General features: G+C 40.1%; 1 protein-coding gene and 1 pseudogene across 1 annotated transcript; both read right to left on the reverse strand.

The window, feature by feature from the left end:
• Positions 1–12,702: 12,702 nt before the first annotated feature.
• Positions 12,703–14,094, reverse strand: LOC149200126 (putative calcium-binding protein CML7). The gene is made up of 2 exons (XM_089399524.1): positions 14,078–14,094; positions 12,703–13,111 (listed from the first exon to the last, which is right to left on the reverse strand). Exons 1-2 carry the CDS (start codon positions 14,092–14,094, stop codon positions 12,703–12,705), a joined length of 426 nt encoding a protein of 141 aa, XP_089255650.1.
• Positions 14,095–14,405: 311 nt separating this feature from the next.
• LOC149200127 (V-type proton ATPase 16 kDa proteolipid subunit pseudogene) lies at positions 14,406–15,276 on the reverse strand (annotated as a pseudogene).
• Positions 15,277–17,158: the final 1,882 nt, after the last annotated feature.

Below are 17,158 nucleotides of genomic sequence, written 5' to 3' on the forward strand. Positions count from 1 at the left end.
CCTACTAAAAATCTGCAAACACTAGAAGTCCTATGAAGGAGGAAAATCTGTGTTTTTGGGGCAAAAAGAGAGTCTTTGCCTCAAATCATGGTCCCAGACAGAGGAAGAGAGGCCAAGGCACTATTTCTAGCCTTTTGAATCTTTTATGATCACTGCTTAACCTGCTACAAAAAGCACAAATGAAAGCAAACTACTAAATCATCAAAAGCAACCTATTATTAACCATGAAAGGAATACATCTAATAGCAAATTAATCTACAAACTAAAGTAAATAATACAAATAAAACTAAAGAGAATATTGGTTTCTTGGATTTGGCCCTAACCCAAGAGCTTCATCCCTCTGAGGTAACTTAGTGCTATCTCAAAAAGGATTCCATCTTCATTATCAAAAAATGGCAAGTTTACATGAAATTGTCACAAAATAATAAGCTCGAAATTTGAGCAGAGTTTACATAAGAAAAAAACTAGCCCTAGTAAGGCCCTAGGCCTCTCTAATTATACATCTAGAGCTACCAACAAATTCCTTAAAATCATGGAGGCTTGGCTCCCAAAACTCAAAATAACTCTCAATCATCCTCCACTTGCTCGACTGCCTTCTAGTGCATGATTCGGCTGCTTGTACTCTGAGCTGAATGAAGGGGAATTCAAAGTGAGGAGTAATAAATGAGGGGGATTCCCTCCTATAATTCCTCTCCTCTATCTACTTCGAGTTATTGCTGCCATTTGACCACTAGATCCTTGGCTTTGACCTCGAAATCCATCAATAATCTGCATTAAATACATGTTAGACCACATGGCATCATAACTAACTCAACTCACTCTATAAGCATAAATATAATCAGAAAATCATACAATAAGCTAAGAGAATGGTTGATTTGACTAGGTTAGGAGGTAAAATGAGCCCATATAATTACCCATTTATGAGGCTCATCATCACCCCCTTACTGAAGGTGTTTCTCATCCTCTGAGCAACTTAGTCAATCTCCTCATATTTTATGGCCCTGGTGGCCTCCCTAGCATCCCAGGCTTCTGATGTGGTCTACTCATGTTGGTCATAAAACCCTGTTGTTCTGTCTATGTCCTTCCACTACTCCTCCTCTTCTTCTTCTCTTCTACCTTCCAGCATGCCTAATAGGAGTGGGGGACTCAGTTTGAGGCCAATCCAATTGACCTTCAGCCTTTGCATGGAGCGCTTGTACATTGGCACTCTTTTCAATGCCTCCTTCAGCCTCATGGGGGAATGGTATTCCCTGATCTGCAAACTGTGAGGTAAGGTGTTCCATCTCCTCATGCATGCATGCACATAGTCATCCCCAAGTAGCCTTTGCATATCTTCAAAGTGTGCAATTGCTTGTGCTTGATTGGCTAGATATCTAGGGGCAATCTAAGGGTCATTGGAAAGTAGGTTGTGTGTGTTGATGAGTGCCATAGGATCTGATGGCTCAGCTCTTATCATTAATGGTTCATTCTGCTATTTTATCATCAATCTTTTTATTTCTGCTGCCCTTAGTTCTTCATGGTTCATCCATGAGGCGATGGCTATTAATTGCAAATCCCCTAGCTTAGCATTGGGGTCCCACACATTCATGTCTGTGAGGGCCATATTGTGTAGGTAGAACTCTGCCATCTTTGCTTTATCCTCTGAGGTGCTTTGGTCACACAGGTCCATGAACTGCTTGTAGTCTTGGAAAGGCATTGTGCCTCTTTGTGCCAAAGTCTTTATTTGGAATTGAAGCCATTGGTCCTTCAGATAGAGGCCATAATATTTGGCTGGTGTTTTGCATTGTAATGCCTCCATGGATAAGTTGGCCATGTATGCCAGCTGAGTCTCTTTCTCTTGCAGCTGCCTCCTTAGGATTTCATTCTCATTTTCCAGGTGGCTTCTTGTGATGGCTTCTCTGTCTTTGAGATCACTCAATTCTCTACCCATTTCCCTAAGTTTGTTTTCCATATGGCCAACATCCTCAACCCCTTTGGATTTGGCTATCTGCATCCACTTATGTGTTCTCACTCTTTCTTTCTCCAATTTGAAAAACAGTGGCATTGCAAATTTTTGTGGGATTATTCTACCTCCCTCAAGTAGATTGTAATAGGAGGCAAGACTAGGCTAGGGGTCAGGTTCTTGTATCTCTCTCACTTCCTCCTTCACCTCTGGTTGTCCTTCTATCCTTTCCTCAAGCTTTTGGGTCTCCTGTAGTTTAGATAGTGTCTCCTGTAGGATTGTCTCAGCTTCCTATAGATCTGGTTTTGGGTCCTGTAGTACTGCCTTCCCCTTCCATGTAGAAGATCTTAGAGTCCCCCTTCCATATGTGATAGGTGTCTTGGAAGGAGACTCTTTCACCTTGGCAGATGGTGAATCTTCAATGGTAATGGGAACTTTTGAAGAGGGTTGAGGTTTGCCTATTTTAATTCTTGTGCTCTTCCTTGCCCTGAAATACATGGAGGTCTGTCTTTTTCTCTTCTACTTTGGCTTGACTGGTGTACTGAGGGTAGTGAGGGCAGCTGCTACCTCTCTTTCCAAAGTCTCAGGGGACTCTTCCCCTTGCTCTACCTTCTCTGCCTCCTTTTCTCCTTCTTCTGTCTCTTTTTCTGTCTCTTCAACTTTTCCCTCCTCTATTTCTTTTCCTTCCTCCCTCCTTTCTTGCTCTGCTGTGTCACCATTGGCTGCATCTTCTCCTCCTTGCTATTCTTCCTCCTCACTACTAGTAGGATTGACATCATAGGTTAATGCTTTTATGTCATCCTCAGCTGTCATATTTCGGAAAATTTCCCATGCTATAGGGAGTGTAAAGGTATGGAGGGCTTCCTCTACTAGGAGTTTGATTAAGCCATGGTGAGCTAACTGCCCTAAATTTCCTTCTTGTACCTTGGTGTTGGAGTCAATGAGGGATTGAAGGAGAAAATAAGGGATGCTGAGCTTCTAAGGTGTTGGGGTATCCATGCCATACCTCAAGTCATGGAGCATTCTGAAATGATAACCATAGACAATGTTGTGCCTCTCCTCACAAGAAATATATTTGATTATTTGGTAGCTAACCTCATCCTAGGGATATCGTATACTAGCCCTTCTAATTCCATTTTTATCTTCCACAGGGGTTTCATTATTTTGGAAGAATTTCTTCTTGCCAGCCTGGCCCATGGGTTTTTCATATTTACTCCAAGGCAACCCAAGAGGAAGGGTAGTGACCCTACTGATGAATTCTGGGGTTATTTCGATGGATAGGCCTCTAATTTTACAGTGGCATGTGTTCTTGTGTGAGGGACCAGAGAGAGCCCAAATTCTTGGGCAATCTCCTCATCAAACCCTCGGAATTTCTCAAAGAAGGTCATCCAGTTTGCCCTTGTGAGTATGTCCACAACTTGAGGATGTGCATGGAGCCTAGTGGAGTTAGTGGGCTCCCTTCTCATAAACCCTCCTGTCATACTGCCTGTGCTTTAAAAAAAAAACAAATATGGAGGTGGAGACAGAGAATTTTGAGAAAAATAGAAAACAGAGACTGTGTTTTTTTTTAAATAAACAAGAATTTTTTTTAATGTATTTTCTGCCCTCCTAAAGACTTATTTCACCCTCACATTGAGATCACTTCTTTCATATATTGATATTCAACGGGGGGCATGCATGAACCCTACCTCTTCAGACTGAATTTCGTGCAAAAACCATGTTTTCTCCCTTCAAAATGGCTCACTGCCCCTCCTGTAGAAGCCTGTTGTCCCTCCTGTAGATTTCTTGTAGGTGCTCCTGTAGAAAACGTCGAGAGCAAAGATAGGGAGGAAATCGATGGAGGATGGTGGTTACGAGGCTATGGGGGCACAAGAAGGCTGTTGTAGCTGAGTTACGAGGAGGAAATGAAGAAAAGGTGGTGAGAATACGTGGGGAGGAGTGCTCATTACCCTTTATGGATATTTTTGGTTATGAGTGCTGAGCTGGCAAGGTGTACGTTGGCCATATTTGAACCATTGGTCTTGACCTGCTTGGTCATCATGGCCTCTCCTCATAATCATCCCTCATCATTGCACTGGAGTTTACTCTTTCTCCACTACTTGTCCTTGGCATCTTTTCTTGAGTTGATTATGCACCCGTGTGGCTAACATCTCGGATGAGTGGAGTCAACTAGATGAAGGTGGCCAAGTTAACTGGCCACCTTTCCCTTGTTCAATATCAACCATCTCGTTGCCTTCGTATGACTCCTAATTACACAAATGCAAATAGAGGATTGATTTAGTTACTTACCTGTGATCCGAGTGCATTTGCTATGAGGTGTTGTGGCTCTTCTGCTGCATTCCTTCATTTCCCTTTATGCATGCTATCTATGCTAGTTGATGTGTTGCTGTGTGTTTTTGTAGGTTCTTCCTTTGCTGGAGCTGAGCTGTATGTGCCTCTTCAACCTACAGATGTGCACTCTTTTGGTGTTGGTGTTGGACTTCTATGGGATTAGCTGCTACAGGAATTCCTACAGGAGCTCCTGTAGTTGCTTCTCCCCTTGAAACTTTAGCTTTTCCCTGTGCTTGGAGCTCGAGAATAATGCCAGAGCTGTCATGCATGATGGAGGGAAAATAGGTAAGCTTCAGGTAACGTTATTGGTGCCTTTTTCCTCTTTTTTTCATATTAGAAAATTGTTTTTCTGTGTTTTTCTTGGATAGGAATAGAAATTATGCTTGAGGGGTGTGATGCAAACTTGGAAATGATAGCAAGGAGGCTTGAAAGTGGTAAGAGGGATAATAAGTTCCTCATGAAGCTCTCCTGGTCCCTCAAACTGCCTTCTCTTGACATTTTTGGCTCTCTATAATTCCTATAGGAGCCTCCTGCAGAAAATACAGTTTTGGAAAAAAAGTACAGTGGGGTGAAAGATATGCCAAATATGAAGGACGAAGGTGTGGAGAAGGTGAGATGGGTGCTGTTGTGAATGTCAGGGTTCCCTTGGCATCTTCTTCTACTCCCTGTAGTCCTCTTGCAAACTTGCAATGTAATAGAAATTCATTTTTCTCTTTTTTTTTTTTTTTTTTGAGAACAACTAGGGCCCCTCAGAGAGGTTTTCACCCTAATTACCTACCCTAGGCACCTCCAAGGGAGGTTTTCACCTAGGGATCTTATTCTTTTTCTCCTTTTTTCATCACTGGGCCGCCTCAGAAGAGGTTTTCAACCCAATGATGGGACTCAAGCGCCTCATGGAGGTTTTCACTTGAGTCATTTTTTTTATTTTTTCTTTTCTTCAGTGAGTGGGTGAAGTGGAAGCTAAGACATGCTCCACTACCATCACTGTTTTATTCAAATCTTCAATAAACTCTCACTTGGAGAGGGGTTTCTTGTATACTTTCAACCGATGTCCATTGACAAGCATGGGGATGGCTTCATCATCAATGGTTCTGATCAGAACTGAACCATTGTCATTGCATTTCTCCACAGTGTAGGGTCCCAACCATCTTGTCCTCAGCTTTCCTTTGAAATCTTTGTATCTTGAATCATAGAGTAGTGCCCAATCTCCCTCTTGGAATTGCTTCTCCTTGATATTTTTTTCATGCCATATCTTTCTCTGAAGCTGAACTACCTCTATATGGAGAAGGGCTTGCAATCTGTATTCATCCAATCCATTAAGCTGAAGTAATCTCTCCTTCTGTGCATGGCTGAGGTCTAGGTCCAGCTGAGCTACCATCCTTAGGGTATTGAATTCAAACTCTATTGATAGCAAAGCCTTCTTCCCATAGACCAATTCATAGGGTGTGAACTCAGTGGTGGTTTTCCATGTTGTGTTGTAGGCCCAAGTGGCCTCAACTAATCTGTCCACCCAGTCTTTTCTAATATTGCTCACTACTTTGGTTAGGATCCCTTCCAATGCTCTGTTAGTGACCTCCATTTTCCCATTGGCTTGTGGATGGTAAGGGGTGGAAGTCATGTGCTTGATCTTATGATGTGTGAGCAGGTCTTCAATCAGGCTGGAAGTGAACTGACTGCCTTGGTCTGTGACCAACTCTCTTGGATACCCGAACTTGTAGAATATGTTTTCTCTCAAAAACTCAACTACTTTTTCTTCTGTTGCTGCTTTGATTGCTTTTGTCTCTGCCCACTTTGTTAGGTAGTTGGTGCACACAATGATGTACTGCTTCTGCTTGGAAAGGGGGTTGATAGGCCCCACAAAGTCCATGCCCACTTCTCAAATGGCTCAAAGGTCACTTGAGGTTGCATGGGAATTTCATCCTTTGGAGTGGGTTTCCCCATCCTCTGACACCGATCACACTGGCTCGTGTATCTCCTCACATCCTGATGAAGAGTGGGCCAGTAGTAGCCTGCTTGCAATATCTTGAAGGTGGTTCTTTTTGCTACAAAATGACCTCCACAAGGCTCATCATGATAGGTCAGGAGGATGTCAAGGACTTCCTCCTCCCTGACACATCTTCTCAAGATCTGATCTGGGCCAAGTTTGAAGAGATTGCCCCAAATCCAAGTGAAAGGGGTAATTTTCCTTACTATCTTGCTTTTCTCTTTTGAGGACAGGTGTGGTGGGAACTACGCTGAAACCAAGTAGTTTGCTATATTAGAAAACCATGGAGAGAGTACTGATATAGAAAATAAGTGTTCATTTGGCATTTGGTCATCCACCATTCCTTCTTCACTTGCAGGCAAATTCACTCTAGACAAAAAGTCAACAACAACATTCTCTTTACCAGGCTTATCAATAATGGTCAAATCAAACTGCTGCAATAAAAGAAACCATCTAATAATGTGAGCATTTACATCTGGTTTGTTCATTAAATATCTAATTGCAGCATGATCAGTGTGCACAAAGGTTTGATAGCCTGTGATATAATGTCTGAATTTGTTTAAGGAATGCACAACAGCTAGGAGTTCCTTCTCGGTCACTGTATAGTTTAACTCTGCCTTTAACAAGTTTTTTCTTATAAAGTATATGGCATAAGGTAAATTTTCATCAATTTTTCCTAACGCTGCTCCTATCACTTTGTTTGAAGCATTTTTGTGAATGTGAAATGGTAAGGCCCAGTTTGGGCCTATGAGAATTGTGGCAGTTACTAGCTTTCTCTTCAAGGTATCTAGGGCTTCTTGACAGTTTTCTGACCATATGAACTCAACATCTTTGCCTAAGAGGCCAAACAAAGGAGAGGATATCTTGTTGAAGTCTTTAATGAATCTCCTGTAATATCCGGCTAAGCCTAGGAAACTTCTGACATCTCTCACCTTTTGAGGAGGTGGGACCCTTTGGATGATGGCAATTTTGTTGGGGTCCACCTGCAGTCCTTGTTGAGATATTGCATGACCTAGCACAGTCCCTTCAGTCATCAAGAATTCACATTTTTCTGGACTAAGGGACAGGTTCATCTCAATACACTTATCTAGAACTTTTCCTAGGTTAGATAAAGCTTCCTGAAAGTCAGAACCATAAGGAGTAAAATCATCCATGTATATTTCTACTGCATCATGAACTAGTTCAGAAAATATACTCAATACCGCTCTTTGGAAAGTGGCTGGAGCATTGCACAAACCAAAAGGAAGGACCCGATATGCAAAGGTACCCCAAGGACAAGTGAAAGTGGCCTTATCTTAATCTTCTGGACTGATTTGAATCTGATTGTACCCGCTAAACCCATCTAGGAAAGAGAAAAACTTTTTCCCTGCCAGACTGTCTAACGCTTGATCTATGAAAGGTAAAGCAAAGTGGTCCTTTTTAGTGGCTTTGTTTAATTCCCGATAGTCGAGACAGATTCTCCATTTACCACTTTTCTTTGGCACTAGCACTAAAGGAGAGGCCCATTCACTGTCAGAGATGGGATAGATGAATCCTGCATCCAGCAATTTCTGCAGTTCTTCCTTAACAATATCTTTAAGTGTTGGATTCATCCTCCTTTGAGGCTGCCTGACTAGCTTGCAATATTCCTTGATGTATATATGATGAGTACATACTAAAGGGTGTACTCCCTTCATCTCCTTATAACTCTAGGCGAAGGCATCTAGATGTTTTCTCAGCAGGCTGCATAGCTCCTTCTCCTGGGAAGGAGATAGGGATGGATAGATTTTCAATGTTCTTTCTGGGCAGAACTCTATATTTTTTACATGGAGAGGAGTAGGGTCGGCCATACAGAGATCAGTTGAGGGGTTGTTTTGGGTTTCTCTTACTATGTCTTCTAATGGTGATACACTGGGAGGTGGATTCTGAATCAAATTTTCAATCATATCATCCTCATCTTGCGGTTTTCCTTAGCTGGCGATTTCTAATGCACAAAGCGGTGCAGAATAAACTTCATCCTCATCCTCCTCCTCCGACCATAGAGGTAGATCATGTTCTAGCAAGGGTTGAGCGTGAGGATATAGGGTTAATTTCTTGGACATGTGCCCATTCTTTATGGTCATGTTCCCAACTTGGCAACTGATGTAGGCATCAGCTGTAGCCAACCAGGGTCTTCCTAGGAAGAGAGGATACCCAGTGAGCTTTGCCTTTGGCTAGAGAACTAATAAATCAGCAGGGTACTCTCAACAATCAATGGAGACCATCACATCTTCCACACTCCCCTCGGGGGTCACGGTGGAGTGGTCTGCTAACTGTACCACCGTCATGTTCTTCCTCAAGGAGCCTTGGAGGTTAAGTTTGAGCATTGTGTCCTTTGTCATCACATTAATGGCAGCTCCCAAATCAATCAAGGTATGTGGGACCATTGTGCCATTGATGTGGACATCAACTACTGGGCTTCTAGGGTCCAGATATTTTGGACAGATTATCTGCCCCAACATCAGGTCAGACAGTTGTCCTATGACATTGATGGTTGGGGCATCTCTCTTGCACCTTCCTGGATGCCTAAAGAACTTCTCTTTGATCAACCTATTGTAGATAGGAACATCTTTTATGGCTTGGAGAAGTGGTATCTTCACACATAAATGTTTCAATTCTCCTAGGAGTTCAGTCTCTTCTGGGGTAGGCTGGATTGTCATGGATAGTCTCTCAGGAAAGGGTGGATTTGCTTTAGGTTTGCTTTCCTCTTTATCTTCCTCAACCTCCCTGGATGGAGGCTGGCTATGTGGGAGAACTTTCCCAGATCGTAAGTTAATTTCTTGAATCTCCACAGCATAAGTTGGGCATGATGGTTCCCCACTATACACTTGCTAAGCCTGTCTATTGTTCAGGTTCAGATTTGGCTGGGCAAGCATTTGGGGTTGGCTTGGTGGAGCAGAAAGTAATCTTTGTGGTTGGGCAAGTGGTGGAGGCAGAAGAGCGGGAGGAGAGTTGTATTGGGGCCTCCACCCCTGATGAGGTGCATTCCACTGAGGTTGTGGCTGAGCATAGGAATGAAATGAATGAGCGGTTGGTTGGGCATGATATTGAGATGGGAAGGACCAAGGAGGGGGTGTGGACCAGGAAGGATGAGCAGGGGGCCCCAAGAAGGTATGGAGGTGACTTGGTTGGGGTGGTAGTATGCCTGAGATGTCCCTTGCATCCCCTGCTAGTATGGTCTAGGTCCATGTAGCCTCCTTTGGTTTATGTAATAGATTTATTCAGTGACTCCTTTAGCCCCTTGGTATACAGCTTTAAGTCCGAGCAAGGAAGGGCACTTGTCTGTAGAATGATTTTCTTCACAGAGTGAACAAACCTCTATAGAGTTCAATGGGCATTCATTCCTAAGATGCCTCCTGGTGCATCTAGGGCAAAAAATGGCCAAGGCCCTCTCTGCTTCCTCTTGTTTTATTTTGATATGTAAGGTATCCATTTGCATGGCAAGAGTCTGCAACACCTCACTCTTGAAGTTTTCCAGCATGGTTCCAATTTCACCTTTAATGGATGAATTGGAAGAAAAGGTACTGGCTATGGGTTGACTCCCCCTACCTTTCTCTTTGGCTGCTCTAGAATTGTTTCTAAGAACAATCTTTATGTCCTCATAGGATAGTTGGTAGATGTCTCCCCCAGCCAATAGATGGAGGGTGTCTAAAAGGTCTTCCCATATTCCCCTGAGAAGGACCAACTTCAGAGATTCAGGGTCAAGTGTACACCCGGCCCTTTTGTAATTAAGCTGGAACCTCTCTTCATAGTCTTCCATGGACTCATCACTTCCCATGGTCATTCATAAAATTTCTTCTTTAGTATCTTTTGACCTACAGTAGTCTCAATACTTGTTGTTAAAGGCTTGCTGCATCTTAGCCCAAGTTGTGATGCTATTGCCAGGTAATCCCATGAACCAGCAGAATGCTGCATCCTTGAGAGTAGAAATCTACGTAAACTTTGAAACGAGAACTGATATTGTTACCCGTTTCGCAGAGATAGCAAAAAAGTGACTTGATTTTGAAAAGGGGTGATGCAAAACGCACATGTTTTTTTTAGAGCATAGTTTTTGGCACTTTAATTTTTTTTATGTACATTGCGTTTTTGAATGGTAGTGATTTTCATGCTGATTTAAAAAAGTGAGTATTCTGCATCACCCCCTTTTTTTGAAAGACCTGTTTTTTGGCTTTAAATTTTCTAATGTATAAAATGTAAATAATTATTTTGTAAATTTGATCATTTTTGAAGTGGTCGTTTTCTTCACATTTTCTTGTTTTTATTTTAATTTTAACCTTTTTTTTTTAGTGAGGTTTTTATTGTTTTGCATTTTTAAATTAGGAGGTCGATATTTAGCATTTTTGATATTCTACATATTTATACATCCTTAATTAATTTTTCACTCCACATGAAATAATTGTTTCTAAAAAACAATATTTTTTAACAATGGACATAAAAATAGCCATTTTTAACATAAATATAACTAAAAAACTACACATTTTGATAATTTTTTGCTAGAATTGACATGTCAAAATCACAATTTTTATACGATAATTTTAACTAAAAATGGCTAAATAATAGCTTTTTTTATGAATTTCATGTCAAAATAATAATAATAATCACTTTTTTTTTCTTCAAAAAATAATGATTAACTTAAAAATCAATGCAAAAATCACATATTACAAATATTAAACGTATAACAACCCTAATTGAGTGTTTATTCTTCTCATAAAATGTCAAAGTCAAAACATTGCAAAGCTTGATTTCCAAGCATAACTTAAATTTAATCAACAATGTCACATAATCCAAACTCTTCATCCTCTAGAGTTTCATCATTGTCTTCTTCCACAATATTTTCTTTTTCCTTTTGCTCATTTTCCTCTTCTAATGGGTCTTTGATGTCTGTGAATCTCCCAATGTATGTCTTTCCAAACATTCCATGTAATGGTGGTTGGGGTTCCTTTGTCTTTTTTGCCACACGTGATTCACTAAAGTCCCCATTCTTCAACCCAATTTCTTGCATTGCATTTGGAAGAAATTGAAGAGCATTAATTCTTTGCTGAATGAAACGCTGAAATGTTTAGAAATTTTCTTGAATAACTATTTCAAATACCATTTAAGAAAACATGGTAATGCAAGCACATACTCAACGCCCATGTCACCTCCTCAACGCCCATGTCACTTTTATAAAATAGAATGTATTTATCATTCTACTCAACATTCATTTTTATCAAAATTCAATATTTTCACAAACATGAAATCACTTTAAAACATTTTATATCAATTTTATACCAATTTTCAAAATTAATAAAACAAACTTAACTAATTTAATAATGGTGAATTGTAATATATAAAAATAACTCACTACATATCATCCACTACCAATGTTAATCAAGTGAAGAAAAAAACACTATAATTCATCCAAACACAATTAATTTTATATTTATTAAAAAAAATCAAAATTATATATGTTCAAGTCTACATGTGAAATTCATTTATATGATTAAGACTTGCTTACACACTTGTTTCCCTTGTAATCAATTCACCTCAACAGAATTATCAGCGAAAACAAATCTTATCTATGCAAAGAGATAAAAGATAAGCTTCTTCGAAAAACTTTTTTATTTCCACCAAGTGATTTGTCTATTTATCAATTTAATAATGATGTGTGGAATTAAACCATATCAATTTATTAGAAATTATTGAAATTTTTATTTATTAACACCAATCTAGTCAAAACGATCCCAAATCTCCCAAAAACAACTGTTTTAACCTCATGCATTCAAACAAAATGAGCCTAACAGACCTTAAACAAAATGAATTAAGTGAGTTGTTGACTCAACCTAACAAACCCTAACTGGCATAGCCTGATCACATTCCAACTTCAAGTCATTAACTAAAATAGTTGAAAACCCTCACCCTATATCTCAAGTCTTGAAGCACTTGGTTGCCTTCATTTACCAAACATTGCTTGAGTACGTTTGGACTTGATTTGGTTTATAACAATGTGCTTAGCCAAAGAGATCAGGGAATCCGTTTGTGATTATTTACATATTTGCAAATGAAAAATGCAAACTATTTTATGCAATCAACGAAGAATTGCAAATTGCAAATTACAGATTTGCAAATGAAAAATATAAACTATTTTATCTCATCAGAACATAATTGCTCAAATTAAAGTCATCTATTATGATCAATTTATCAAAAAGTTGTGTCATCCATTATGTTTAATCTATCAAGAAGTTTCAAAATTTTTAAACTCAAGTCATATATCATGTTCAATCTATCAAAAGTTGTTTACTTCAAAATTTATAATTTATGTATCAATTTTCCCCATGTTTATTTTTTATATAACATAACATATAAGAATATTTTACAAAGATCCCAAAATCCAGGTCTGACTACTTTGATTATTAATCAAATGTAAAACCAAAATATATTTTTTTGTTTAAAACTCAATCTCGTAGCAGATGTTTCCATCAGAATCGACCTTAATTTCTCGAATACACTCATCAAATTCTGACGGCTCCAGCTTCTCCCCGGCGCTGGTAAGAATATGACGGATTTCCCTGGCAGAAATCTTGTTGGTACCCTCTTTATCGAGGGCTTTAAAGGCATCCCTGAGTTGAACATGGAAGCTCCCTCCCTTCAAGTTCTGTTTCATCACGTCCACGAAGCGAGGGAAGTCGATGGTGCCACTGATCTCTTCACGTTTAATGATCTCTTTAAGCTCTGCCTGAGTGGGATTCTCCCCCAGGGATTGCATCACGGTTCCTAGTTCGGCCGCCGTAATGTACCCGTCACAGTCGGTGTCAAATAGGCTGAATGCCTCCCGCATTGGAGCAATCTGCTCTTCACTCCAGATCAAAACTGAACTTTTACTAAAAAACTATTTTGTTTGTTCCTGCCAAAATTAATTAACATCAAAATTCCCTCTTAAATCCGCTTAATATCGTATTGGATGCCCAGTAAGCATTGTTTGGGGCGATTCGTAGCAGATGGGGTGATTCTGAGAATCGCCGGGTGGTGGGGCGATTCTGAGAATCGCCCCACCACCGCCCCACCACCACCACTGGTGGCACGGTGGTGGCAGGGTGATTCTCAGAATCGCCCCACCACTTGGCGATTCTCAGAATCGCCCCATCTGCTACGAATCGCCCCACCACCTGGTGATTCTCAGAATCACCCCATCTGCTACGAATCGCCCCAAAAAATGCTTACTGGGCATCTAATACGATATTAAGCGGAGAAATCCTAGCCCTGCGAAAGATCTGTGGTGATGGCACTACTGGGAATTGAATTGGGGTCACCTTTGGTGTTATTGCAACAGGGGGCGATGTTAGTGCTGGTGCCGGAGAGGCTAAGCCCATCAATACCGTGACCAAAATGAATATGACTCTAACCCTAATGACTTCACAACACACCTTATTAGCAACTATCTTATATATGACATTTAGTCACTAATTTTATCTTATATCTATTATTTAGTCATTAATTTGATTATTTTCTTATTATTCAGTTATATAATTATATCATATTATGTTTGATCCTAAATCAAATATTTATCAGAGTGAGGAAAATCGGTCAGTAAAAGATATATTACTTAGTTTTTTAAATTGACGACAGGATTATCCATTAATTCAATGTAAAAGATATATTACTTAGTTTTCTAAATTGACTTCCGCTTAATATTCATTCGCAGTTTCCGTAAAGAAAAACTTGGCGGAAGTACCTACAACAAGTGGTGAATTGTGAGAAGAATATGTACAAGATCTGCGGGAGTCTTATCTTGCTGAACGGACACACCGTAAGATGTATCACACCTCATCTCTTTTCTCATTGAACATCATTGTCAGTATTAATATGAAAACAACATAAAAACAATTATATCCACAAACAATCAAACTGTCGGCCACATACTGCCATGTCATTTCCCGAATATTATTACTGTGATACCATTTCTGCCTCAACTTTATGCTTAAAAATTCCATGGCATTTCCCCAATATTATTGATATGATACCATTTCTGCCTCAAATTTAAAGGCACACACTACAAAATATCCACCTCAGTCACCCTTTCCCACAACAGGCCCATGATTGTTACGTATTAGCTTTGGTCATTCAATTCCATACGATTTGATTTCAAATTCATAACGTGCCAAATGACACCAGCAGTAACGTGCACTTGTTAACTGGTTCAATTTCCACATTGTAATGAGCTTTCAAATTGATCACTAAATTCTTAAGTCTAAAATTCCAAACCAAGAGAATAATAATGAATCTTGAGCAAAATATTATCTCCTACTGGAAACAACAATCACATTTCCACTGCAGAAGACAGCAGTCTTGCTAAAAAACTGACAAATGAACCAAGTAAACAGAAGACCAACTGCAACTTCTTTAATCTGCTCGTGACTGGCCAGCTATAATACCAACTATAAGGCCGTAGAGTGCAAGTGCTTCTGCAAAGATCAATATGAGGATCATACCAACAAAGAGCTTTGGCTGCTGTGCATTTGCTCTGACACCGGCATCACCAACAATACCAATAGCCATTCCCGCAGCAAGACCCGAGAGCCCGCAAGCCAGTCCCGATGACAGATGCGCGTAACCATCAAATAGATAATAGGACTTTGCCTTGGGGTTAATTCTTGTGCTGATAATCACAGCAATAATCAAACCATAAATACCCAACACTCCAGCCATGACGACTGGAACAATCGATTTCATCACAAGCTCCGGCCTCATCACACCCATGGAGGCCACGCCCACGCCACTCTTCGCAGTTCCATATGCAGCTCCCATGCAGGAGAACACGAGCGCTGTGGCGGCCCCAAGGAAGCCGAAGAATGGAGCAGTCTCATCGCCGCTGAATACGTCCACCATTTTAACTGAGATCTGGGACGAGATTCAAGCTAGAACTTCGAAGGTTTTTCAGAGTTTCAGAGCCTCCAAAGAGATCGAACCTCGAAGCTGGAACTTGCAAGTGCCTAGCCCAATCCAGATGCAATCTCAGAGCATTAAAAAAAGTCATTCAATTCCATGTCAAACTTGTAAATGGAATTAGGTATTAGGAAATGGATTCTGAACTGCACATTGAATTAATGGATAATCCTGTTGTCAATTTAAAAAACTAAGGTGGTGGGGCGATTCTGAGAATCGCCCCGCCACTGTGGCAGGGTGGTGGCGGGGCAATTCTGAGAATCGCCCCACCACCTTAGTTTTTTAAATTGACAATAGGATTATCCATTATTCCATGTGTAGTTCAGAATCCATTTCCTAATACCTAATTCCATTTACAAGTTTGACATGGAATTGAATGACTTTTTTTAATGCTCTGAGATTGCATCTGGATTTAGGAAATGGATTCTGAACTACACATTGAATTAATGGATAATTCTGTTGTCAATTTAAAAAACTAAGGTGGTGGGGCGATTCTGAGAATCGCCCCACCACCCGACGATTCTCAGAATCGCCCCATCTGCTACGAATCGCCCCAAACAATGCTTACTGGGCATCCAATACGATATTAAGCGGAGAAATCCTAGCCCTGCGAAAGATCTGCGGTGATGGCACTGCTGGGAATTGAACTGGGGTCGCCTTGGGTGTTATTGCAACAGGGGGCGATGTCAGTGCTGGTGTCAGAGAGGCTAAGCCCATCAATACCGTGACGAAAATGAATATGACTCTAACCTGTGTTGCTGCACATTCTAATGCGTAAAGACAATGAACTTGTGTTACTGCGCATATAATTTCGTACTGACGACTCATGACAGTGAACTCCATTGTTTGTTCGCCGAGTCTTCCCATAGAAAACATGTTTCTTTATCCCTCTTATGCAAAGTTTTTGACATTCATTTCTGACATTTCTTTGGCATTGTCCATGATTTTTTGCAAATGTCCTTGTTGTTAATAGTTCGTCGATTTGGACTGCCACGTCCACTATTAGTAATTGTCATCTGCAACATTCGCAGTACTACGCGACATATTCTGTTTTTCTCATCAAATCTGAAAAATAAGTGTAGAACGAAGTCACTAAAGCTCTAGAATGGAATTTGCTTACATGGTAATGAAATGAGTCTGGAAATGGTTAGTGAGTAGATCTATAGGTCTACCTACTCGACCCTCTCCAGGTTGTCTCATTAAATCTGAAAGTGGTGGGAGTTCTGGTGCCATTTGAGGAATTGGTGCATGAAGGTACATTCCTTTCTTCCTGTGACCTACTAAAAGAGGCCTCCCCAGTGTTACAACTATGTTGAATCTACTACCTTCCATTGCAAGGGAAAGTTCTTCGTGTGGCTACCTACTTGAAGAGACGAACAGTCGAGATTTCCAAAAAGATAAATGATAATGAGAGATATTGAGAAATCAGTAGGTGTTAAGAAAATGAGGAATTGTTAAAGGATGAGAAATAAATTAAAATTGGCCATTAGAGGAGATGTAGGAATGAAGGTAATTAAAATTATTATAGAGAAATTTGTCATGAGGTGCCTTATCAAAAAATAGGTTAAATGAGAATCTTTATGAAGGTGGTCAGAAGATAATTCATTTGATGTCCTCGAATATGTCCAAAAATTCCACATTATAATGTAAGAATGACTCTCATTCAAATTCAAAAGTAAGAAGGATATTGAAATTATTCTAATAACTTGTTGGTTTGGGGGTCTATTATGATATTTCTAAAATGTTGGAGGTCAATGTTCAATCCTCAAACTAGACCCTTCTTCATATGACTGGTTTGGATGTTGTTTCTTGGTCTCTCGATGGAGCTTTAGATGAGAGATATATTGGAAATTATTGGAAATGGACTTCATTGGAATACATCAACCTTGAATAAGAGTATTGAACCATGGTGGATAGGATATTTATTCAACTATTAGTTGATTTGGAACTCCATCCAAAGG

Source organism: Pinus tabuliformis, chromosome 2_1, assembly GCF_031772625.1.
Source record: "Pinus tabuliformis cultivar Carrire ecotype Pingquan chromosome 2_1, CPIR1, whole genome shotgun sequence".
NCBI lineage: Eukaryota > Viridiplantae > Streptophyta > Pinopsida > Pinales > Pinaceae > Pinus > Pinus tabuliformis.